The 25,375-nt window shown below is 39.5% G+C and overlaps 2 protein-coding genes across 2 annotated transcripts in view; both read right to left on the bottom strand.

Annotated features, from left to right (window-relative positions):
• Positions 1-2,537: 2,537 nt before the first annotated feature.
• tollip (toll interacting protein) lies at positions 2,538-14,583 on the bottom strand. The gene is made up of 6 exons (XM_076109905.1): positions 14,404-14,583; positions 10,740-10,889; positions 9,451-9,633; positions 7,619-7,771; positions 5,409-5,493; positions 2,538-5,205 (listed from the first exon to the last, which is right to left on the bottom strand). Exons 1-6 carry the CDS (start codon positions 14,434-14,436, stop codon positions 4,982-4,984), a joined length of 828 nt encoding a protein of 275 aa, XP_075966020.1. The 5' UTR covers positions 14,437-14,583; the 3' UTR covers positions 2,538-4,981.
• Positions 14,584-19,545: 4,962 nt separating this feature from the next.
• The window catches only part of minar1 (membrane integral NOTCH2 associated receptor 1), a 40,089-nt gene continuing 34,259 nt past the window's right edge, over positions 19,546-25,375 (bottom strand). The window contains exons 3-4 of the mRNA XM_076110197.1: positions 22,677-22,934; positions 19,546-19,942 (exon numbers count right to left, since the gene is read on the bottom strand). Of these exons, the coding sequence (XP_075966312.1) occupies positions 19,754-19,942; positions 22,677-22,934 (447 nt within the window). The 3' untranslated portion in view covers positions 19,546-19,753. The remainder of the gene's footprint in view (positions 19,943-22,676; positions 22,935-25,375) is intronic.

Here is a 25,375-nt window from a genome sequence, read left to right on the forward strand (position 1 = left end):
TTCGTTACTATTATTAAGTACAGTGATCATGTGAACAGACACAAACTTATCAAAAGTCTCTCCAGCTGTTAAAGCCGACTGACAGCTGATCCAGCTGTGATCCTCCGTCATCAGAAACAGACGTCGCTTCACGTGACGCAACTGAGGAAAGGACGTCTCATGTATTTTAAAACATATTTCCTCGTTCCTCTCTCCTTGCATGGTTTCTTCCATGCATCCCTGGTGGGAGGGACTAAGACGCAAGGAAAGGATGCAAGTGAGGGAAACGGGGATGCAATTAAGAGACTTGAGAAGTACCCACAGAGAGGACTCAGAGAGGATTCTGGTTTTCAAAATAAAGCCAAAACTGCTGTATTTGGATGTATTGAACACCATTAGTGACATACAACTGAAATATATAGTTTGGTACATGAGAAAATTCAAATGGCATAGATGGTGCCAAAATGACCATTTTGGAGACCTCGCCAGAACTCTCTGAACTAAAACCTCTCTAATTGTGTTCTGCTTCACTTTATCAACGTCAAACTTTGCAGAGAGACTGTTCACATATTGTGCTATGATTGGGAGAGGTTTAGACCTGCAGCTGCATCATTCCAAAGAAATAATAATCCTGTAAGTGTTTTTTTTTTAGGCATACCTGAAACTTTTCAATTTGTGCTGTGTGCCATCTTCATTTACTCTTAACCAGTAACATATATACTGATATTTACACATCTGAACAAATCTCACAAGTGTTCCCTTTATTATAACACCAAAATTCTTCAAATTGACCTTGTGGTTGCAAAGATATACTCTCTTTAGTATGGGTATGCAATTTTCGAGCAGAGGCCTAACAAATAGGTCCGTTTTTAACAGGTATCTAAGTTATTGATACAGATGTATTTAACGCAGTTTATTTCATCTGATATTTGGTTTATTCTTATTAAGCAGCCTTGAGTGGACCTCGCCTCAGTTACCACCGAGTCATAGCACCACCTGTGCTTTCCATTTTGACCTTCATTACTATATCATCACTGTCATCATCATCAACCTCTAACCTGTTCTGTTGTAACTCTGCTGTCAGCGTCTTAGCACCTCTGACAAAATCATGTCATCATAATGTAAGCAATTTAGTCGAAAGAAGGATTTCTCACTCTGCTTGTGTGTGAACACCAGAGATGAGTCCAATGAGGGTGGTGTCATCCACAAACTTCAGGAGCTTGACGCACTGGTGACTGGAGGTGCAGCTGTTGGTGTACAGGGAGAAGAACAGAGGGGAAAGAACGCAGCCTTGGGGGGGAACCGGTGCTGATGGTCCGGGAGGCTGAGACGTGTTTTCCCAGCTTCACGTGCTGCTTCCTGTCAGACAGGAAGTCTGTGATCCACTTGCAGGTGGAGTTGGGCATGTGCAGCTGGGAGAGCTTGTCATGCAGCAGAGACAGGGTGATGGTGTTAAAGGCAGAGCTGAAGTCCACAAACAGGATTCTGGCGTAGGTTCCTGAGGAGTCCAGATGCTGGAGGATGAAATGAAGGGCCATGTTGATGCCACTGGGATGGCATGGTACAGAGGCATGGGCCCCTGCTGGGCTGGGCTGGGGGACCTGGTGGTCTGGGGCTGGTTGATGGAGCCATGGGGGATGGAGTCAGGACTGTCCCATTGTCAACTATACAAATTGTCAATATTTGTGTTTTTGAAATACGGAATCACCCAGTAATATGTGTAAGATATGATATCTGCGGTAAATATATGCTTTTCTTGCACGTCCTCTCCCTCCGCCTGTCTGCACGTCCTCTCCGCGTGTGCACGTCTCAGCTGGCTGGGGCGCTGGCGAAACTGCCCAAAAGAGGCTCGTCTATGAAGCAGTTTAGCCAATTGCTGATTAAAGATATAAGATATTCTGCTTGGTGCAGAATCGATTCTATCCCAAACTGCGCGTTCCCGTCCGGACAGGTGAGCGCGAGCGTAGGTTTTAGGTTAATTGTAAAGATGCTGATCAGCCTTCAACGTTGCAGCTGCAGCTTTTGTTTTCATCACGAGATTCCGCTTAATCCCCCTAATGACGTCACGTTGGTAAAAACCCAAATCTTTCTGAATGAACAACTCTCTCGCCGGGTGCGGTGGCGCGCGCCTGTAATCCAAGTTACCGGGAGGCTGACACTGGAGGATCGTTTGAGCTCAGGAGCTCTGAGCTGCACCGGGCTATGCAGATTGGGTGTCCTCACTAAATTCGGTATCGATATGGTGCTCCTGGGGGAGCCCGGGACCACCAGGTCGTCTAAGGAGGGGTGCACCGATCCAGGTCGGAGACGGAGCAGGTCAAAGCCCCCGTGCCACTCAGTAGTGGGATCGCGCCTGAGAATAGACGCTGTAGTGCAGCCTGAGTAACACAGCGGGACCTTTTTACACTACAACAACGTGTTTACCTGTTACCTCTGTTACCTGTTACCTCTGTTAGAACTAGAATTAGTTCTCATGAAAACATTCAGAAACTAGTTGTTTGTTTGTCCTACAGCGCCTCCACCTGGAGGAAATGAGCAATGAGCATCAATCACAGCAGTCAGTGCAGCACTAACTTTCTTTATGACATTCAATCAACGTGAAAGATGTCTTCATCAGACACAACATTACTAGAATAAAATAATATTACTAGTATCATGCCATGTGTATATTTTCTGCTTCATGTGGTTCATTTCACAAAATGTTGGACTGTTACTCTACTATATATACTTCTCAATATGAAGCAACACTAAAAAGAACAAGTCAATTTTTTTGGACCATGAATGCAGCTTGTGGGTAAGAAACGCTCAGTGGCCAGAAATAGTCTAATGTGATGTGAAATGCAACCACAGCCCTGTAACAGATGTCCAGTTGTTGTTTCTTGTGTGTTGACTGAATGGTGTTTTTGAATTATGAATTTCAGTGTTTCTTGTCTGTGCAATGAGACGACTAGTCTTATACTGTAGCATGTGTAGCATGTGTGGCAAAATAACACACGTAAAAGTGTTGTCTCTGTTGCAAATATTGAACGATTTTTTCTTTAAGCAGCAACATTAATCGACAGAATATAACATTCATTTTTTTATCACTCAGCCTCTGTCCCACTATAACCAGTACACTCAGCTTCCCTGTGCCATTATATAACTAGTCCACTCAGTCTCTGTCCCACTATAACCACTCCACTCAGCCTTTCTGGTCCCACTATAACCAGTCCACTCACCGTCACCTGTGGCTGATTAGTCCGATTTGTACTATTTAAAACAATGCAAATGTCTTGTGGATCTTACAGTGTCTAATCAGAGACTGTCAGAAGGCGTTCATTCAACACTGCCTTTTTGTGGATTGTATTATTGGCTATTCAAACATTGCTTAGTGTAAGAGGACATTCATTTTGCTGACTTGTTGATGAGGGTGTCAGACTGAACTGGAGCTGAATGCAGGAGTTTAGGGTCAGCCAGCTTTCAACATGTCAGCTGCTGCAGGCATTTCATCTCTTTAACTATACATTTCTCAAACTTATTCAGAAAGTGTGGTTACCAAACCGGCAAATTCCTGACAAAGTATACTCATGACACTTGGATGGATGGATAAATGAAGATGAAAAACTATTTTCACGATATCTATATCTTGTAATCTTTCTGGAACAAAGAGTCTTCTATTCATTCTGATGCTCCTTTCGGCATTGGTCATGTTTTCTAGCTGAAGAGCTCAAGTGGCTTGAGTTCAGCTCTTGTTACCATTGGACACATAGGGAGGTCCTGTTGTCTCATTGGTTGGATCACCATGAGTCCTAAACCTCACAGAAAGCCTTTCCCTTCCCACAGCTACATGATACCAGCTGGTTCAGACCGTCATAAAACTATTTCAACCTGTCATGTGAATAACTAAACACCTGCAGTTTTTGCCAGGAATCTTTCAAAATTAATAATTGCTATTTATTAATTTATCCATCCATTATTTATAACCGCTTATCCTTTTCAGGGTCGCGGAGCCAATCCCAGCAGTCATTGGTCAAAGGCAGGGTTGACCTTGGACAGGTCTCCAAACTATTGCAGGGCTGACATTAATTATTAATTTAATAAATTGAAAATCACATGACAGAATAAAATGATGATGGTTTTGGAATCACAAGTGAAAAGACATCTCTACAATGAAACCTTTGGCATACAGCACATTTGAATCAAGACCTTGTAACCCACAATCGTCAAAGAAAAACTTAAAAGCAAGGAGACTAAACATGTCTGCTTTCGGTGTTAGACGATGCAGTTCATTACATCAAGCTATGAAGCATCAACAAGCTCTCAAAATCCATTCTTCAGGTGTCCACTTTACCCAAGTCCCTGTGCAGATCTCAAACACTCCACAGACCACATCCTGCTGAGCATTAAACGGACAGTATTTTAAAAATGACTTCATGAACTCAACTGATTGAAAATGGGTTTGATCAAAACTTTGCAAATAAATTATTTGATATCACTGTTCAGTTCATGTGTTCATTCTCAACACTCATCACCATATAGAACTCTATATAATTTAATACATCAATTATAATCCATCAGATCTGGAATGCACTGAACATTTTACAGCAACATATGAAACAGTAGAAGTTACTGCAGGTTACTACAGACATGTTCTACACAGAAAATTAAAAATAACATCAACATCAACAGAAGATGGACTCTGAACTTGACTCACAACAGCTCAAACAGTGCAAATCAAACCCTGGGATCAGCTGGATGAATACAGACTGTGATATAAACCTGAATCATCCCGACGTGAGTTTCTCAAATACATCTGCCATTGATATCATCCTAAACCAAGTCAATAAAGGGAGAGGAAACACATCTCTACTAGGGAGCTCAGATATGGCTGCAGTGTGTGGGCGAGCTTGGAGTCTGTGTGTACAAAGAGTGGACAGTCTCAGAACTGTTTTATATGTCTGTGTGTGTGCGCATGCATGTGTGTGTGTGTGTTGGTATGTCTGTGTGAGCTTGTGTTCTGCAGTTAGAGCTCCTCAGCCATCTGCAGCAGTGAGTTAATGGCAGCATCCTTGTTGCCCTGCTGTGCGTCCAGCACAGTGCGAACCACCTCTTTATCCAAGTTGGGGAACATGTCCTGCAGAGCCTTCAGGTCCTCCTCGCTGCACAGGGGCCCCTGGCCCCCAACAGCTGGCACGGCTGCGGGCATCGCCATGGGCACCATGCCCTGGTTGTAGACTGTCGGCACTCCTAGCAACACAGGACACACACTGCTGATGTAACCAGTTTAAATGGAGCAGACTCAAGGTTTGGAAATAAACATGAAGAAATGCATCAGTATCCAATGCGAAACATATATTTTGTATTTGTAGTTTACAAGCCTAAGCTCGTCTAAACCCACAGAAAATATTTTCACATGTTTTCACAGACTGGGTGGTGTGTGTGTGTCTGACCTGCAATGGGCACATATCCTACTCCTTGCTGATACACAGAGGGCATTAGGACCACAGGCTGAGTCATCATCCCTGCTGGTAAAGACTGGTCAGAAGACACAGAGAAGATGAAGAGCTTCAGTGCTTGTACTCAACATGTTTTACCAGATGATATCTTCAGGGAGCACGTTTCATTTCAACATGGGGGGGCCAAACCGGTCAATTTAATTTAAATCTTTAGGTCCTAAAAGTTGTAAAATATGCTAATAGCCGAATCCAGAGTTTATGTGTATGGGTCTGAGAACTAGCTGCTAGTGATGCAAAAGATCCAGAGAATTATATATTCCAAAGTTGTTCAGAAGACATATTTTGGGCTTTAGTCACGACATTTTCTGGACTCTGGTGAATATAACCTAATAACCTAATTATTAGCAACATTAAAATGCTGAACACATGAATGCATCAATAATTACAATGTAATGACCTACCATAAATATATTATTGGAAATGGGCCATTCAGCATAATGACTATACAGTAAATAAGTATTGAACGCGTCACCATTTTTCTCAGTAAATATATTTCTAAAGGTGCTATTCACATGAACTTTTCACCAGATGTCGTAACAACCCAAGTAATCCACACATACAAAGAAAACCAAACAAATAAGTTCAGAAATTAAGTTATGTGTAATAAAATGGAATGACACAGGGAAAAAGTATTGAACACGCTTACTGAAATATATTTAATACTTCGTACAAAATCCTTTGTTGGTAATGACCGCTTCTGGAGCTGTATGGAGAAACTAGTCGCATGCAGGTGTGATTTTGCAGAAAGCATGGTAAACTAGATGGGGTCCATGTCTCATGACGGGTCGGGAGGGTTGCCAACATTGCGGCCTGAGAACAGTCCGTCCCGGGAACAGGGTGCTCCATCAGTCCCCGCAGGGAGAGGGAGAGAGGGCGGAGCAAGCATTTATACTCCCGCCCCTGGGAAATGTTCATTATGAAACTATGGTGGAGTAAAATAGATTATGGCAGGCCGCCAGTGTCTAGGTAATTAATGTGAAACACTGTGGTGTGCTTTATACCTATTATTTGCTCAATTTGATGTGTCTTTTTCAAAAACGGAGTGCAACTTAAAATAAAGTTAAGCATGTATCCCAAACTGAAGGTTTCCCCGTGTGTTCATCTCTTTTAGCCGGGAGACTGAAGAAAGACAATTAAAACAAACATATTCAGCCTCTATTCATGTTCAGTTTAGCTTTTCGTACTTCACAATACTGTCAGATTACGAGATACTGTATGGCACACACTAATAATGGACCAATAGCATCTGTTTCTTAGTGCGAGTGTCTGAGGAGCATATGTGGCAGCATGCCGCCGCCTAGAGGAACAGTGCTGCAGGAGCATCTTTTTCTGACCTTTAGGTGTGGCCGCTCCGAAAGCTTTGAGATGAAAATCTCTGAACTTTTCAGAAAAGCGCTGGTGATGTCACTGTAGAAAATGGAGGAGGAGCTTGTTTTGGCCGTGTATGTCTATACTGAACTGAAAAAGATGTGGGAGTCGATGGGCTGGGTGGAGACTGAAAGTAAGGACTAAAGCTTTAAAACACCAAATATTTATATTACTATATTTTTTATTTATACAATTAAATATACCACTACGTAAAATCAGGGTTTATGCTGTTAAAAAAATCGTTTTCGTAAAAAGATTTCTTATGATGTTAAGATTTGAAGATTATAGAATTATGTTACTGTTCAAAGTCATAGTACCCCGAAATATCTTACAAAAGGCCTCCAAGGTACTTACAAAACATGCAACTCAACTGTACACTACTTAGTGCTACTCAGAGCGATGTACGCTTCTTTATTGCGTGTTCAAATTGCACGTAGTTCGACACTGCAAGACACGGGCTCAGTGTGAAGTAGATCAGATTACCGTTTCTCAAAATATGCAAAGACACACAGAGATTCCTTGCTTTGTGGTGATATTCCCAATCAGGCTGGCAAACTCCCCCTAGCTGGCTACTCCATATGCTTGTGGAAAGCCTCGTCAGTGCAGCAAAGCTTTTCCTCCATAAAGTGTTGAGTTGCAAATTGATGTCTTTAAGTGATCCAGGAGGACTTTAAAATGTACATCCACACTGACCACACTACCAGAGAACCTGTGTGCGGTCTCTCTACCTCACAGGACAAGTGGAGGACGAACACGTTTAGTCTGTCTCTACTTACAGCAAAAGACATCACCAGGTTGATCATGCCCTCCTTGTCGTCGCCCTGCCTGCCACTGAGGCTGAACCACTCGTCCACCACATTGCCCTCCCTCAAGCCTTCAGGGATGGTGACATGAGTCCACGCTATCCTGTCGTCCATGGAGAACGCTCTCTGGATGGCACGGCAGCAAAAACACATGGAAACAGAAAACAAACGACATTCTCACGAGTAATACACACATGCAAAGGAAAGAGGGGCCATTGCTCTGTCATTAGCAGCAGTCTGTTGTCTGGAACAAAACATGTGTCACTTCAACCTGAATGCCATGCACAGAAGCTGTGGTTCATAGAAAAGATGTGGCTTAGTTTAAACCCAGTTACTGTAGCTCGAAGAAATACACGAGCTGCCACTAGAGGTCAGTGTCTACAACTAAACCTGCTGCACACTCCACAACTGTCTGACTTTTCCATATTCATAACATTCATAACCAGATGAAAATTATGTAATATTCATTGACAGGGCAACACAACTGCCACAACTGCATTGTATCAACCACATTTATCGATTATTTGACAAACTGAGTTCATGAATTACAAAAGTCCATGACATGAAAAGATGAAAAGTGTTTCTTCCATTTGTCAGTAGACAGGTTTACAACATCGTAATAAGCAGAAGTTATAAATAAGACATTTTGACGTTTGAATTCAGTTGTGAAAAACAATTCCCACGGCAGTTGGAATTGTCCCATGGCTCCTGTCAGGCCAGTAATGTTTTTTTTGATTATTACTGCTTGTATAAAATGTATAGCTTATTTACATGATTTAAGTAAATTAGAAAACAGGAAATTAGAAAACTGAACTGACAATCATCTAATTATCTGTGTAGAGCAGAGGTAGCCAACACGGTGCCTGGTCGCCCGCAGGGACCATGTGAGTCATGCAAGGCATGTTCTAAAAATAGCACTAGTCCCCATGGAGCTCCGTCTAAAAATTGTAGTTTCTGTTCATTTTGAATCAAAAACACTTCATGTAGATTTTAAAAGGAAGAGGCCGCCGCACCGCACTAGGTTTTCAGGTTCCGAATGGCAACAACTCGTGGGTGGCGGGGGTAGAGGCGAGTCAACGCAGTACGATCGAAAAGGCCCAGACTAGAGGTTTGAACGCAGGCGACCAAAGACGCTCGCGTGCCTCGGAGGGTTGGATCCCCCCTCGGCTATAGACGAGACTGGTTACTAGTTTCTTCATGGAGAAAACGGTACCCAAAATAAAGCTGGTGTCGGTGACGACAGACTACAGGCCGGCATGCAGGCTTCATTGCGCAATGCAAAGTTGACCCAGATTTCCCAAAATGTGGTGATTAGTACTAATGTAATAAGATTCATTTAAAAATGTGAAAGAGTTGATTTTTTTATCTTACATAACTGATAATTTGTATAAACATGGGACAGAGTTCATGATTTGTTCAAAAATGTTACGAAGGTAGTGGTTAGTACAAACCAAGATGTGAAGATATGACAGTTAATGATTTCCTAAAATTTTTTAGAAGTGATCATTTTTACAAAAATATAACAGGTGCGATTTTGAACAAAATACACAATCATTGTTAATAATTATTGTGAGGAATAATTAACATGACTCTTCACATATATTATTATTATTATTAAAAGGTGATATGTGCAACTTTGTTATTCAGGAAGTTTGTATCAAACAAGTAGCCCTTCGTACTGCTCAGTACCCTTGAAGTAGCTCTCAGTTTCAAAAAGGTTGGTGACCCCTGGTGTAGAGGCTGTAGTTCAGCTGAATCTGACAGACTAACAAGTGTGGCCTGTGCAACCCTCTCCACCTCCTCACCTCATCAAAAATCTCCAGATAGAAGGAGTCCACCCCAGGAGGTATCGTGCACTGGATCACCTTGTTCCAGCGCGGGTTCTTGGCTCCGTTGTGAGCAGTTGGTGTTTCGTAGACTGCGTAGCCCAGTCGGATCCGACAGTACGGATCCATCCGAGTCATACCGTAGTTTTTAGCCAACTTGGCCTTTACAGAAACACAGACAAGGTGGTTTCAGTTAGGTGATACATTCCATTTGGCTACTGTCACAGTTCAACTTGCCTGTGGATGGTGGCATTAGGGATGTCAGGATTAACCTATTTTGCCATCACCGCAGTTAGATAACACCAGTCTCATAATCGTATTATTGAGAATTAAGAATTGTAGAAGCTACCATATCTATGTTGTCCCTGTGAAAAGGAACCTGGAGAGTCACATTGTTTGTGCGTGCGGTGATACCTCCTCTTGTGCAAGTCTCGTAACATGTTTGTTTTGTGTCTGAGCGAGTCGTGCCACTCACCTGAAGTGCTATGAAAAAGATGGAACCAACATTCCAGCCTTATAATCCTCCAAAGAAAGTGCCTTAAATCTCCAGTGTGGGAGCATTTTGGACATCTACAAATGCACCAATATCAATACTGATATAGGATATTGGTCCGATAACGACTCAAATCGCTGAATCAAGTATTGTGATGAAAGTTTTAATAAATAACAAATCAGTACATTTATATGTATTTTTTTACATTCAGTTTTACAAATGTAGTAAAGAAATATTGAAGTTAAGCTTTAAATCAAGCCTGATGTTTCCTCACACGTAAAAGAATGATCCCAGTCAGCTCTACACATTGAGGGATACAGCTTAACACTGGTACCGGGTCGGTACTCTGTATCGGCTGATACCCAAAGTCCAGGTGTTGCCATCAGTATCGGGACAAAAAAAGTTCAATCAGTGCTTCCCACCCTATAAAATGACCAGGGGTAGTGGTGTAATGGACCGTAGGTTTGATCAGTCAGGTCTGTACGGATCATTCGGCACGCAAGGGAACACAGACTAATTACAGTTTAACCATCATAGCAGGAAGTAAAGTTTTACTGTAGATGATTATCAGGCAATTTTCAGTAAAAATGTGTAATCGGGAGATTGCATATGTTTTATTGCTTTCTAGTCACCAATACCTGATAATTCTACAAAGTTAACAACAAATCCGTGTTGAAAATGGCAGGAGGAGACCAGTATACTATCATCCATATTAGTACAAATATTCAAATAAGACACAGTTTTATTTCTAACAGCAAAGCTGAGGTATGCTTACCTGGACCACAGTAATGCTGAGTCGCCCTACGGTGCCTATTAAGCCTCCAAACTGCAGCTGCCTGGCTGCCTGAGCATCCAGCTGGACCTGCTGCTGCAGCTGTGTGGGAGTGATCCGAAGGAACTCCTGGGGAAGCTCCCCGATATACACCTATACACATATAAAGACATACAGGGATTTAGACTGACAATGCTAAGAGACAAAGGAACAGTTCAAACGCGATGTACCTTGATAACTGCACGTATGAAATTAGGGCTGAAAATGCTACATGTGACTACAATAAATAAATAAAAGCATTAAACACCTGTTTAAACCTCCCTAAAGACATGACCTGAAGTAACTGTGGGTAACTGAAGTAACACTACATCAGGAAAACATCCTGAACAAGTGGCAACAAACATCTTCAGCTGTCCAAACCACTCACGGGTACAAGGTCCTCGATGAGCCACACAGTGTATTTGGCATATAGCAAAAGATAGATGAACAATTAACACAGGGACTCAGGACTGAACTGGGAAAATGTATTATATATTTCACTGGGTGATTAAGCTACAGCAGGATATTAAGATGAAACAAAGCAATCTTGGCCTCACATTTGTTTTTCCATGCTGGCCTGAGGTCAGTACATCAGAGTACTGATTGCAGAAAGCAGGAAGTGTGTCTGTTGTGTTAATGCTAACTAGTAATAACTCATCACAATCATTCATGTAGCCTGTTGCAGCAAGACAGAAACATGTACAGCAAATTATGCATATGAAAAACACGGCCTACTTTTATTCATGTGGAAATAACTGATATGTTTCAAGCAGACAGTCTTCAGACACCTGCATTTAATAGGCAATTCGTGATGAAATATCACCACATGTCTTAATTAGTGAGATTAAAAAACGTAATTGGCCAAATATGTGGTGTAAGTGTCTGGACACATCCAGTGGCTCACACCTGATCTGAGGGTGGGACTACACATCTATAATGGAATAAGCACAGTTACAGGACACTAAGGGTAGGGGGAAAAATCAATACAGCATAGTATCAATACACGGAAGCCAAGTATCGATCTTTTATTATATAAACTATAAACTTTTTGGTAGTAGAAAAAAAACAAATTGCTTTTTCAGTCCACTAGATGGTGCCGAGTTGTTTTCTGGTGAGGTCAGCAGAGGTGCCGGGTCAGCATGATTGGTAGGAATTTGGTCAAAACAAAGATAGAGACATCGGAGAAAGAAATCAGAAATGCACCGTCCGCGTTTAAATCAGACGTCTGTACTTATTTTGGATTTTTTAACAAGGAAGGGAAGAAGGACATGAATATGACACCATCGCTGCGTTTTTTCATCGACGCAGCCGTGCCCAAGCTCTACAGAGAAGCGAAGCTTAAAGGAAGGAAGATTGAGGAATCTTTGAGTACAGCAGAAAGAGTTGCATTAATTTGCGATGCGTGGACGTCAAGCGCAGTGGATTCCTATGTGACTGTAACAGCACAATATCTCACAGAGGACTGGCAACTGCTGTCTCACATTTTCTCCAAACTAGAGCAGTACACGTAAGTCACAGCGGGGCAAACATTACAGACCTTCTGCAAAATGCAGCACAAGAATTGGGGATTGCCGACAAAAACCTGGTGGTTGTAACCGACAACGCTTCTAACGTGGGCATTGCCGTTCAGTTAGCGGGATTCCTGCAAGTGAAGTGTTTCGCTCACACGCTCAATCTGGCCTCACAACGGGTGTTAAATCTGCCAACAGTAGCCAGGCTCATGGGGAGAGTGCAGCGCATAACTGGCTCTCTGCCTTGACGTCCACACATCGCATGTTACACTGAGTTATACAACTCCAATATCCTACTTATATAAGTTATAGACACGTTTGCATTCATTTAAGTTGGACTATGTAGTAATACAAACAGTTCAGTTTGTCAGGTTCATGCAACATTTATGACATTGTTGGTCAGTCTGTCTGATTGACAATCCTATTTTGCTGCAATAAAAATGATTGAAGTGAGATGAACAGACTGAAAACTTTATCTTATTAGATAAAACATCTTTGGGGACATAATTTGAAGTTGAAAAAAGTAATAAATCGCAATATATGTTATCGCAATACTCAGCATATCGCAGTATCGTGAAAATATCGAAGTATCGTGAAAATATCGTATCGCGGGACCTCTGGTAATTCCCACCCCTACAGGACACTGGAACATGGCAGTCTTTAGTCTAACGGTACTTCTCAAGTCACTCTTATGCCATGTTCACACCAAATTCGCGTCATTCGCGCCGCCGGTCTCGCCGGGGACTATTTGTGTTCATTCTCGTGAATCGCGCGAATCGAATCGTGCTGGACGCGCCGGAGAGGGGGCGTGGCTTATCGCCCTGAAAGCCATTAACCATGGAAAAATAACCTATATTTCTGCTTAGTACGTGTTGTGGAAGTCACAGATATCCCGGGAAACTAAACGCTGTCATGTCTGGGTTCATAACATTGTCCAGAGGAGCTCAGTGGATTTTATCGAGGTGTAATCACTGTGTCTAGCAAGCCACACGTCGCTGTTTACTACAAAATAAAGCTGTATGAACACAAAATAAACTGATTTGGCTGTGATTCAACGGCAATAAACCGACAAAAAGGGACTCTGAAATAACTACGTAATGATGCCGATTTGTACTTGTCTTCTCATTGAAGCTCGGATCGATCGGTGCTAGGCTATGCTAACATTGTAGCAGCTCCACCAACACTCCGAATAACGTCATCAGACGTAAATACGGCAGCGTCTATTCATTGTTTGTACCATATGGTTTACACACACACATTTATACACATAGTTTGGTCCGGTCTCTATTGATATGAGGTATCGTAGAGCTCTGGGTGAACACAGACGGCTACAGTATTTATTCCCTGATTCAACAACGGCAGGACGTCAGTGATGACAGGAGAAACATCTCAACGCTGATAGGCTATCGCGCCACAGCGTCAAAAAATTCAACTCACGCGTTTGGGGCAATTTGGTGTTTGACGCGAATTCGCGTCAATCGCGCCATCGCAAATTCGCGTCACTCCAGTCTCATCGCGTCTGTGCATATACTTTGTATGTAATCTACTCGCGCGAATAATTCGCTCCGCGTTTGGTGTGAACGCACCATTACAGTAGATTATTTTGAATTCTAACTCTAGGATTACAAGGCCTACTTCCACTTCTATCAGTTTGCGTTACTTGACTAGTTTTGGGCTTCTCTTAGTTAACGTTACATACAGTCTGAAAATGACTTTAGATTAATAGGCAACAATCTCGGTAGTTCGATCACTTGTATTCGTTGTTGTTGTTGTCTGTGGAGCCCAAACTGTTTGTGATCCGGATATTTTATTGGCAACTTAATCCGTGTACGAGCCGCTGTAGCGGTTTATTGACGTTAACGCTAATCCCAGAGACGATGACAATAGTTCACCTAACCTAACATTAGCTCGTTGTACCGTAACGGTACATTTCCTCGCTATCGGTAGGTGATAGTGTCAGTGTTGTACACGGTTGCGTGCTACTGTTTGTTGCTGTTTAATACAGAAATTGGTTCATTAGCAGGCGTTGATAAACGGAGGCTAGTTCCGCCTAGCTGGCTGCCTAGGATTCTCCCAGTTGACGTGACGCAGAGCTCCCTGTTGAACGTTACTGCTACCTGTCCCCGCTGAGTGCTGATGGTGGTCGTCATGTCGTCTCTTCGGTGTCCAGGGGATTGGATTAGATTATCGGGTTTCTTTAATCCAGACGTTTTTAGCACATCAGTAACAACTGTGCCCGCTCGGATTAATGTAGACTTGAACCGGAAGTGCTTTTTTTCCCCATCTTTATTTACATCCAAATTCCACATTCGTCATACGAGTTTTTTTGTTTCACATTCTTGAGGAATAGATATTAATAATAATAGATATGACAATGTAATTAAATGTATCTTACCACAATTTATTAATCATTGTGTGTAAGAATACTAATAAATAAGAACTATAAGAAAATACTTTGCGAAATTAGCGGAGGGATCGATGTGAGACAACTTCCGGTTTTGAAAATAAGATGTCAACAAAGTGTAAATACAAATTGCATATATGGAAATAAGATTAATTGATTTATATTCATATTAAGTACAAACAATTTTACCTGCATCTCGTGAGTTAAAGGGATAATACAACTGCGTGAAGTGTATTTATTCTTTGATTTGAGGGTTGCTGGAAAGATAATTAAATTAATAATATCTGACTGATATGCATGTGTTCAGGACATTTCTGACCACATCTTTACTGTACCAAATTAATATATTTTACAAAGTAAATGTCCAACATTTCTACATTGAAAAAGCTAATTTCTGAATATTTGAGGTGCTATAAAAAGACTTTTCTCAATAATTCCAAACAATGACTGATAGATATGTGTTCAGAAGATCTCTGACTACACCCTTAAAAAAAACAATCATTTCTACTGTACCAATTAAGAGACTTTTCAAAGTAAATGTCCTACATTTGTACCAAGAAACAGTTTCTGAATATTTGAAGTGCTATAAAAAGTATTTTCTCAATAATTCCAGATAATGACTGATGCAAGACATCTCTGTATATTCCATTACAAAAAACAATAATTTTTACTATCCCAATTAAGAAAATTTTCAAAGTAAAAGTCCAACATTTCTACGGAAACATCAAATAACTGATTTTTAGGCAGCTATAAAAATACTTTTCTCAATAATTCCACACAATGACTCATTTATTTCTTTTCTGGACATCTCTGACTCCACCCATACCAATAATTAAAAATGTTTATTAAACTAAGATTTTCCAAAGTAGAATTCGTACATTATATATTCAAAAAGCAATTTTTTAAATATTTGAGTTGATATAAAAACATATTTGTTAATAATTACACACAATGACATATGTATATGTGTTGAGACATCTCTGAAACATTTTTACTGTACTAATTAAGAGATTTTTCAAAGTAAATCAACTTTTGGCCTCCTCTCTGCCTGAAACGTCTTTTAAGAGCATAAAAAGTGAAAATGCATCTCTAGGCAGTAAAGTGCTGAAAGCTGCAGATATTCATGAAAATGACATCAAACTGTGAAATCAACTGTCCTGAGGCACTTCTTTGAAGAAAATCTTTGAAAATATGTTTACTTTCACAAAATCCAATTTTTTGAAGAAAATCTTTGAAACTGTTTACGTTCACAAAATCAACTTTTGGCCTCCTCTCTGCCTGAAACGTCTTTTAAGAGCATAAAAAGTGAAAATGCATCTCTAGCCAGTAAAGTGCTGAAAGCTGCAGATATTCATGAAAATGACATCAAACTGTGAAATCAACTGTCCTGAGGCACTTCTTTGAAGAAAATCTTTGAAACTATGTTTACTTTCACAAAATCAACTTTTTTGAAGAAAATCTTTGAAACTATGTTTACTTTCACAAAATCCACTTTTTTGAAGAAAATCTTTGAAACTTTACTTTCACAAAATCCAATTTTTTGAAGACAATCTGTGATCTAAGATTTTCTTCAAAAAAGTGGCTAAGGATAGTTGATTTCACTGTTTCATGTTTTCATTAGAATCTGATGCTTTTTTAAAGAAAATCTTTGAAACTGTTTACTTTCACAAAATCCACTTTTTTGAAGAAAATCTTTGAAACTTTACTTTCACAAAATCCACGTTTTTGAAGAAAATCTTTGAAACTGTTTACTTTCACAAAATCCACTTTTTTTAAAGAAAATCTTTGAAACTGTTTACTTTCACAAAATCCACTTTTTTGAAGAAAATCTTTGAAAATATGTTTACTTTCACAAAATCCACTTTTTTGAAGACAATCTTTGATCTAAGATTTTCTTCAAAAAAGTGGCTAAGGACAGTTGATTTCACTGTTTCATGTTTTCATTAGAATCTGATGCTTTTTTAAAGAAAATCTTTGAAACTGTTTACTTTCACAAAATCCACTTTTTTGAAGAAAATCTTTGAAACTTTACTTTCACAAAATCCACGTTTTTGAAGAAAATCTTTGAAACTGTTTACTTTCACAAAATCCACTTTTTTTAAAGAAAATCTTTGAAACTGTTTACTTTCACAAAATCCACTTTTTTGAAGAAAATCTTTGAAAATATGTTTACTTTCACAAAATCCACTTTTTTGAAGACAATCTTTGATCTAAGATTTTCTTCAAAAAAGTGGCTAAGGACAGTTGATTTCACTGTTTCATGTTTTCATTAGAATCTGATGCTTTTTTAAAGAAAATCTTTGAAACAGTTTACTTTCACAAAATCCACTTTTTTGAAGAAAATCTTTGAAACTGTTTATTTTCACAAAATCCACTCTTATGAAGAACATCTTTGAATAAGTTGAAGCTGTATAGAGAGTCAGAAAAATATATAAAACCCAGTTTTCACACTAGAATTAAGTAGGTGCCTTAATCCTTTCAAAATCAGATCATCAAGAGCCTACTAATAAACAATAGCACTTCAGCTATTGTTTGAATAGTGTTTTGTTTTATATATTATTTGGACAATATTACTGTATTATCTGTATTCATTTAAGATTGCAAACACAATCTTAAATGAATCTGTATTGATTGAGTACAGTTGCCAAATTGAAATGGATTTTAGTAAAATATGTAAGGATGCAATGCTGTGTGTACTTCACTGTAACTTTGTAGGAAACTAGCAATGTTGGAAAATGACATCCCCATTCTTGAGCCCACCAACAAAGCTCTGACTGGTTGGTTGTACTAGACTCTTGTTTGACATTGATTCATGACACCTGTGTAGATTTCTGTTATTATTATTATTGTAAAGATTAAAGGATTATACTGATATGTATATTTACAGCTATGCTTACATGCATAAGTGGAACAGCATATCAGAACGTTTTCAACAATATGTAGTCAAATACAACAACATCCCTAACTAACAAAATGCAAATGTAGTTGAATAAACTTCTCTTTGATGGACATTATAGGATTCAAGTTAGGATTTGTTACATTTAGTTCATGCCTTTGACATCAAAGGCATGAACTAAATGAATAGTGTAAAGACACTAATGATGACTGGGCCATATGCTGGATAAAGTATTGGTTTTCAGTTACATGAAGGTTAGAGGATAAGGCTGTATCTTTGTTATTGTCAACAAATTCCACTGGCAAACAAACCAGCAATGAATATATCTACTAATGTGTGTGTATGTTTTTATCAAAGCCTGATATCTTCTTCCTCTGTGCCATAGGGCTCCAAATCTTGTCAGAAATCAATCTCTTTTTGACCTCACCCCTTTCGATTTGAACACATTGTCTGTCTCATATAGGTTAAAATGAAGGAAAAATATGTTCAAATCAAATGGGTGATGTCAGAAAATGATTTATTTATGACAGAATGCCCCTGAGTAAACACTTACAAAGAAAATAACAAATCCACCATTTCAGGAAGTTCTATATTTAATCGGCTTCAAACTCTGAGAGCTGTTGGGTTCATCTGCAGACGTGAAGCAGTCAACAAGAAACTGCTCCAGTGGAGTCTGCCTTTCAGCCTCTCATTTACACCTAAAGTTTTAACAAACTCCTTTCGGTCAACAATCATTTCTCTTGAGGGGTTCTTCCATCCGTGTCATCAGAATGTGGCAGAAGAAATGTCTCAGCGATTCCGGCAAGCGCCCACTTTGTCTCAGTATGGTAAACATAAGGAGGACCCCACAGCTGTTCGTTCATTACAGAAGGCACTTGCAAATCGTGGCTCTATCAAAACAGCGTTTGTCTTACTGGCCGTGTTACACCATGACACAACGATGAGCTTCTAATCAAGCCCCACTAATCCGATCATCAAGTATTAGTGGGGCTGTATGGTACATACTTCACATCCCCACTCTTCTGTAGTGGCAGTGCTGTGTGGAGAGTGTAACATATTTTTTCGCCTTACAGGGATGATATGATGGTGATATGGTGTTAACCATGGCATAGTAGGTGCCTCCCTGTCTTAAATGCGCATGCACATTTATGGCTTGTGAATGTTGTGAATGTGTATGTTGTCTGCTTGTGGACCTTGGTGTCTGAGTGGGACATAGATTACAACAGTTTAGCCCTTAACCAGATAGTGATAGCTCTAATGAAGCCTATGCGATGTACCTATTGTAACTCCAGATTAAATTACGCTTCTATATAGGCATAGCAATCCAAGCTGTGGGCCATCTGGCTCTACCTACACCAGCTAAAGAAATGTTGGTTTAAATTGGGAGCAGAACTATGGTTGCATGTTAGAAGTTCTGACATAAGGCACAACGGCATGAAAACAATCTTCACAATTTTGCATGCATGCGGGAATGAACCCAATAGCGACAGCCCAATAGCGACAGCTCAGAGAAAGCTGTCGCAACTGGACAACCCAGAGAAAACACCCAAAATGCAAACTCCTTACAGTTTGTTTTATATATATAAAACAAAATATAGATATATTTAGGCGGTACTTTGTAGAGTATAAACATCTATATTTTCAAATGTGTTGTAGTAATTTAATTTATCTAAATATTTGCTGTTATTAAAGAAAAAAATTAAGAAAAAATATGGATTCTCACATTTTTTAAATGTGAGAATTAAAAAAATATTTTAAATCTAAATACACAGTACAGTAATTATACGAAAATAAAAATATATGCTGACTACCATAACAAATCCAATTGAGTTCAGTGGTCATCTGCTGCAGTTGTTTAAGTCCTTCATACTGTCGTGCAAAGTTTAAAACAATAATAAGTATATATACAGCACTGTATATATACTTATTTAACTATATATATGTACATATTATGTACTTGATGAATTCATTTCTATTGTACAACAGCTGTCTTGGCAAAAAGGACGTCAATACTGCGTTAAATAGAAAAAAAAACATCCAATTGAAATCGTCAAATCCCAAAACGTTCATTTCACATTTACGTCGGTAAATCTGCTGACAATCCACAAATAGAAAACAACAGCAGTAAAGTGTATCATTCATTGGCAGGGCCACTACATCAGAGTTCTTATGTTTTCATGGTGCATATTGGAACAACGATGACCAAGATGACAGTGCAGGTAGCTGCTGCAATCAGCACTCCGATCTTACACATCTTAGCCCTCCTGAACTCTGCCTCTTTTCTCTTGAGCAGTGAGTCATAGCCTGGTGTGTAGATATCCTCCATCCAGTACTCCAGGTTGTTGGGGTCCTGTGTCTGATGAAACAAACAGAGGTAATTAGTAGGATGCAGATTTCTGAAAAAGGTAGAACATTTTTTATAACACAAGTCCTAAATAGTATCAACGAGCGTTGATACTATTTAGGAACTTCAGACCTTTACCTCTGTTTTGACCAGAGGAACCAGGGTCATACTTGCTGAATTAATTTCAGGCAGAGGTGGAGCCAGGTGTTCCACCTCTGCATTTTTCTACAGTCATGAAGAGATGCAAATTCAGTAAATGCTTAGAAAACAAAAGTTTATTATGTCAATGTCTCGGCATGTTTAAACACCAAAAAAAGAGCAGATGGTGACCTTTGAGATTGTGCTCATGAGAGGAGCCATCCCCCTGATGAGAGGAGTCAAATGTGACTGGCCATGGTTTGTTGTGCTTGGTTTGACACTAGTGTCAGACCAAACACAACAAAAATATAATTTTAAGGTCATCTGTATGTTTTATTTCACTTTCAAAGTTTTTATTATACGTTGAATAAACTCAAAGATAACATATAAAAGATTCCCCTAATCTCACCCTGTCTTCATGTGGGTCACAAGTGTGCCCTGTGAAAGGGTGAAGACAAGTGTGCCCTGTGAACCTATAGGATCGGATTATCTCCTCATCATTCCTCTCAGATCCGACATTAAACGACATTAGACAACGGTAGCTGCTTAATCCAGGATGGTGACCCTTTGTTTTCTTTATTTTGAACAAAAGTTCTTGGGGTTTGTTGATTTTTTTGTTCTGTTTTCTGAACTATTGAGCTGGCAACCAGTAAATCCCGAAGTGGAGTATTTTTAGTTAATGACCTGGGGTTAGTTGTGCCAGCAGCCTTCTCATCCGGAAGTGGAGTGGAGTTTTGTCTTCCTTTATTAACTGAACAGATTCAGAAGAACTGGATTGAACTTGAATTGTTATTTGATTTGACTGTTTAATTCAGCTATTAATTATCAATGTGTCGTTAAAATAACTAAGGGTATGGTATGTTCTGATTGCCTGCATCCTTTGGGCCTTTTTGGTCAAACCACCAATTATGACAAAACTTACAGGATATGTTTTATGATATTGTTGAACCACATTTGTAAAACTATTATGAAATCCCTCAATAGGTTGATACACCAGTATCAATCATGTGCCTGGTGCAGATTTAGCCATAAATCGATGAAATGTTATCCAAACATCACATAACTTGCTGAATATCTTTAATTAAGCTGTTGAGACATGTCCCCAAAATGCCAAGACGTAAGACTGACAGGACTTTGAGTGTGCAAAGTCATTTGTTAACATGAAATTGGTCTCAGTCCATCTTCAGAAATAATTAAACCAACTGAGATGACTTTGCTTAGTTCTGTGAAGCCCAAAACCCACTCACTGCTGACTGGCTTTGTTTTTGGCTCTGAGGAGCCTGGAACCTGGAATGGCCTCTTGCGGCTCTTTTTATTATTTTTATTATTATTTTACTAGTAACTATTAATTACTGCAATTGTAGTCATACCAGTAGACAATTATCAATTTCTAATTACATAGATTACATTTGCAATTGTGCAATATACTGTATCGGCTAGCACCCCAAGATCATGGAAAGGTATGGTCATTTTACAAATACCATACCCCACCATCCAATGAGTCAAACAAGAATAAAGAATCCTTTAATATCCCAAAGAAAAAGTATGACAAACATGTAGAACCATCCCTAAAGTGCAATGGCTCTTGGGGGTGGGTCTTAATGGAACCACATAGCCTTGAAAAGAACCACTTAAGAACCATTTATTTTCCTGTGTGCAGTGTGTGGCGGTGTCTGTATTTGCAGAGAACTTGCCCTTTGCCTGTATATTCTCATTAAGCATGTTGGGGGTTGCTCTTGTGGGTGCACGCGTGAACAGGAGAGGGCTGAGCACACAACCCGGGGGGCTACAATAGGGAGATTGTATTGAAAGGTGAACTGAAATCAGCAAACATACTGATACAGGTGTTGTCATTTTCAAGATGAGTGAGGGCTGAGAGGAGGGCAGCCCCTTGCGCAGGAGAGGATTTGTACAGGTAGAGCAGATCTACAAGGAAAAAATATGTAACAAGCGCAAGCTGTCAGACAGACTATAAAAACATAGTTGGATGCCCATATGAACATTGAAACAGGTTTTGCTTGCTGTAATAATTTTTCCTGTTCAATCTGGGCTTTAAATTAAACCAATTATTTTTTTTACTATTTCTTTTACTTTTCTACTGCAGCTCAATAAGAAAACACTTTCCAGAAAAACAAAAAGAGGAGATTTTGTCCTAAAATAACAATGACTTTGGAAGACACTCAGTTGGTTTAAATAAGTCAGACTGCTAAAGCCCCATTTCAACTTCAGATGCACTTTGGAATACATTTTTATGCACAGATTACTGTTGATTTTTGTCCCTACCTTTCGGTGAGGATCTTTTACCATCAAATTTGAATGTAAAAAGTAAAAACAGAGGGGGACAATCCCTCTGCGACACCTTCTGTACAAAAAAGGAACAAAAGTATTCTTCACTGGCATATGGCCTGAAATCAATAAATTTTCAACATAACCTGTTTCAGTTTTCATATGGGCACCTGACTATTGTTTTAAGACCGACTAGAAAAATTGTGAATGTATGCAGTTAAATTCCTCTGCAAATCAGTTTCAGTATATCACGGCAACAACGCTTAGTTCACTCCTCAACAGCCCTCCAGTGATTCTACTGGGAGCCTGAAGAGTCCAATACCTGCAGGTCCAGAGCTGTGAGCTGCTTTGCCTTTTCTCCCGAGTTGCGTTTAGAATCCTTGATGGTCCAGGACAGCTGGCTGCATTTGTCATGTGACTGGCTGGTGAGCCTCAGGTCGGTGTACAGGGGGCGGCCTTTCACATGGGCCTTAGTGGGGGGTGTGAAGGGGTGCATTGAGAAAACCTGTTTGCTCAGGTAGGACTCCCTCTGAGGTTGAGGGGGCTGGTGGGCTTGGGGGAACTCATGTTGATGCTCTTGCTCAACCTGGAAATGGAGAGAAAAAACAGAAGGGAAGTTTCCATCAGTGATCTTTCTTCCTCTGCTTTTGAAAAAGCAATTTTGTATATTGGTCATTTACAGACTTTTCAAACTTCACAACTCTCAGACAGTATTATAGCTCATCTATATATGACAGAGAAGGGGGTATATTTTAAAATGTGTAATATCATCCGACAGCTGATTATTAGTAAATGCCTGGAGAGTAAAGTGCTACTCTGCAGACTTTTAGTCAAATAAAAGCAGTCTGCTTTTCAGACCTGATAAACATATCAAGTGTGCACTAACCATCAAATACCATCATTTTAAGCCAAAGGTCTTGAAAATCAGGGTCTGCAATGTCCAAGATGATATGCTGTTAAAGATTTTCATGACCTCTGGTCTAATTCATTATATTATTACTGTTCCAATATCTGTCCACACAGATAGAGATCTTATTTCTATACAGCCATACTTCCATAAAGCAGTAACATCAGTGTTCTGTCATACTGTAGACAGAGCAAAAAATAATTGAGTTAAACTCCTCGGTGCTAACAAGCTAGGACAAGGATAGTGTTATAAACCAAACTGCTGATAAAAATAATCAGATTTAATGTAGTAAAAAAGTGCTACTTGCATCATACATATCATCTTACAGAAAAAGTTCTTCATCCTGTTTGTGTTATTTAGAGAGGATGGTACCTGTTGAAAAACAGGCTTCACATCTCCATTCACACATCTCTTTGAAAATTACCAAACACGAAAACAGCAAGACAATTAGGTAAAAAAACAGATAAACGCCTCTGCTTTTAATCCTGTTTATTTTTTATTTTTTAATCTGCTATGGATATTTTATCCCTGTAACACGGTGTTGAAGTTCATCAAACTCATTATCATAGTCATTCAATACTCCTTTTTACCAAGTTATTTAGTTCTATTTTTATTTCCTTTGGAAATGGTTTACTATCTTTATCTATACAAGGCTCCATTCATTTTGTTTTATTAAAACCAGTGGCGGGCCGTGTATTTTATACCTGGGCCTTCAGTGCTGTCCTACTAGTTGAACCTCCTCCTAATAACCTCATTATGACGCGCCAGCTACGGGTTATTATTTGTTTCGTGTAAAAAACGCATATTCACATAACACTGCAACATTTGACAAGTGAAATAAAATGTTACATGAAGCACCGATGAGGGCTACAAATACACTAACTGCAGAGTGCATGAATACGCGCATGACGGGATGCTGCGTCATTAACGGACAATGCATATAGTCAAAATCAATGTAATTAACACAATGACAAGAACAAACTCACAAGAACCAGTCACATATATTTATATGACAACAAAGCATGACAAATCAATCCAGCAAGGCGCTAAAACAAGTATTCCACCGCACACTAAAGAGCACGAGCCGTTCAAATATTATTCACATCAGCGGGAACAATATTGACCACATCATAAAAACGACACCATAGATAGACAAATGAACACAGTAGTACTACAGATGTAAAAAAAACAAAAGCACTTCACTTACTGCTGTTCGCTATAAGACAAAGTCCATCATCCTTTCTTTGATTACAAAGAGTTCAATGACGCAGTTGTACTGTACATCGGTGCGGTTCAGTTCCAGTAAGAAGTCCTCCTGCTCAGTTGCAAATAAAACGCATTCCCAGCCATACAATTTGCAATGCTTCTCAAAATTCAATAATGAATTCAAAAGTAGTGTATGGCTCACTTTTATTTTAAAAGTACTGCTTATATGAACAAAAGTGCAATAACATTTGGTTTGCAAACACTTTAAACAAATAAGGTGCTTTTTAACAGCAGTATTCCCTTTACACAGTAGCAGTTAAAATATTTCTTGTAAATCTCAACTTAAACATTAATGTAATCCAATCAAATATAAAACCAAAGCTATTTGCCACTGCCAGGGCATTAACGTTTTATCTAGTTTGTTATAGAAAAATAAGTTACCCTCAGAGTCCAGACATGATCATAGGCATTATTATGGTAATTATGGTTACCTAACGATGTCCAGTGATAGCAACAGTTGGTGCACATTGTAACGCCGTCGCTTATGTAGTGTAAATTGTTTGTTGCATGTTTACTTTTATTGTGAAGAGCATGAAAACGGAAGTGATTTTACTGTGAAGAGACAGGAAGTAGCATGATACGTGCTTCTTCACAACAACAATGATGATGATAAGTCAAAACTTATATGTCGGGTGCAAGAGCGCGGTCTGTTCTCTGTAACAGTTGTTATACTGCAGTTTGAGACAGTAAAGTGTTCCGTTCAAAACCAGACGTGTCTAGGTCGTCAATTAGAAGCTCCACTTCACAACATGTAGTCCTCTCCTTTTCATACAACTCGTGTATTCTTCTTGTGATGGTGCGTCTTGAGGGAGGCTCATACGTGCCGTCATTCTTTGCGATCCTAAGAA

The sequence above is a fragment of the Anarhichas minor genome, unplaced genomic scaffold (genome assembly GCF_050575085.1).
Source record: "Anarhichas minor isolate MPS153535 unplaced genomic scaffold, ASM5057508v1 ptg000042l, whole genome shotgun sequence".
Classification (NCBI taxonomy): Eukaryota; Metazoa; Chordata; class Actinopteri; order Perciformes; family Anarhichadidae; genus Anarhichas; species Anarhichas minor.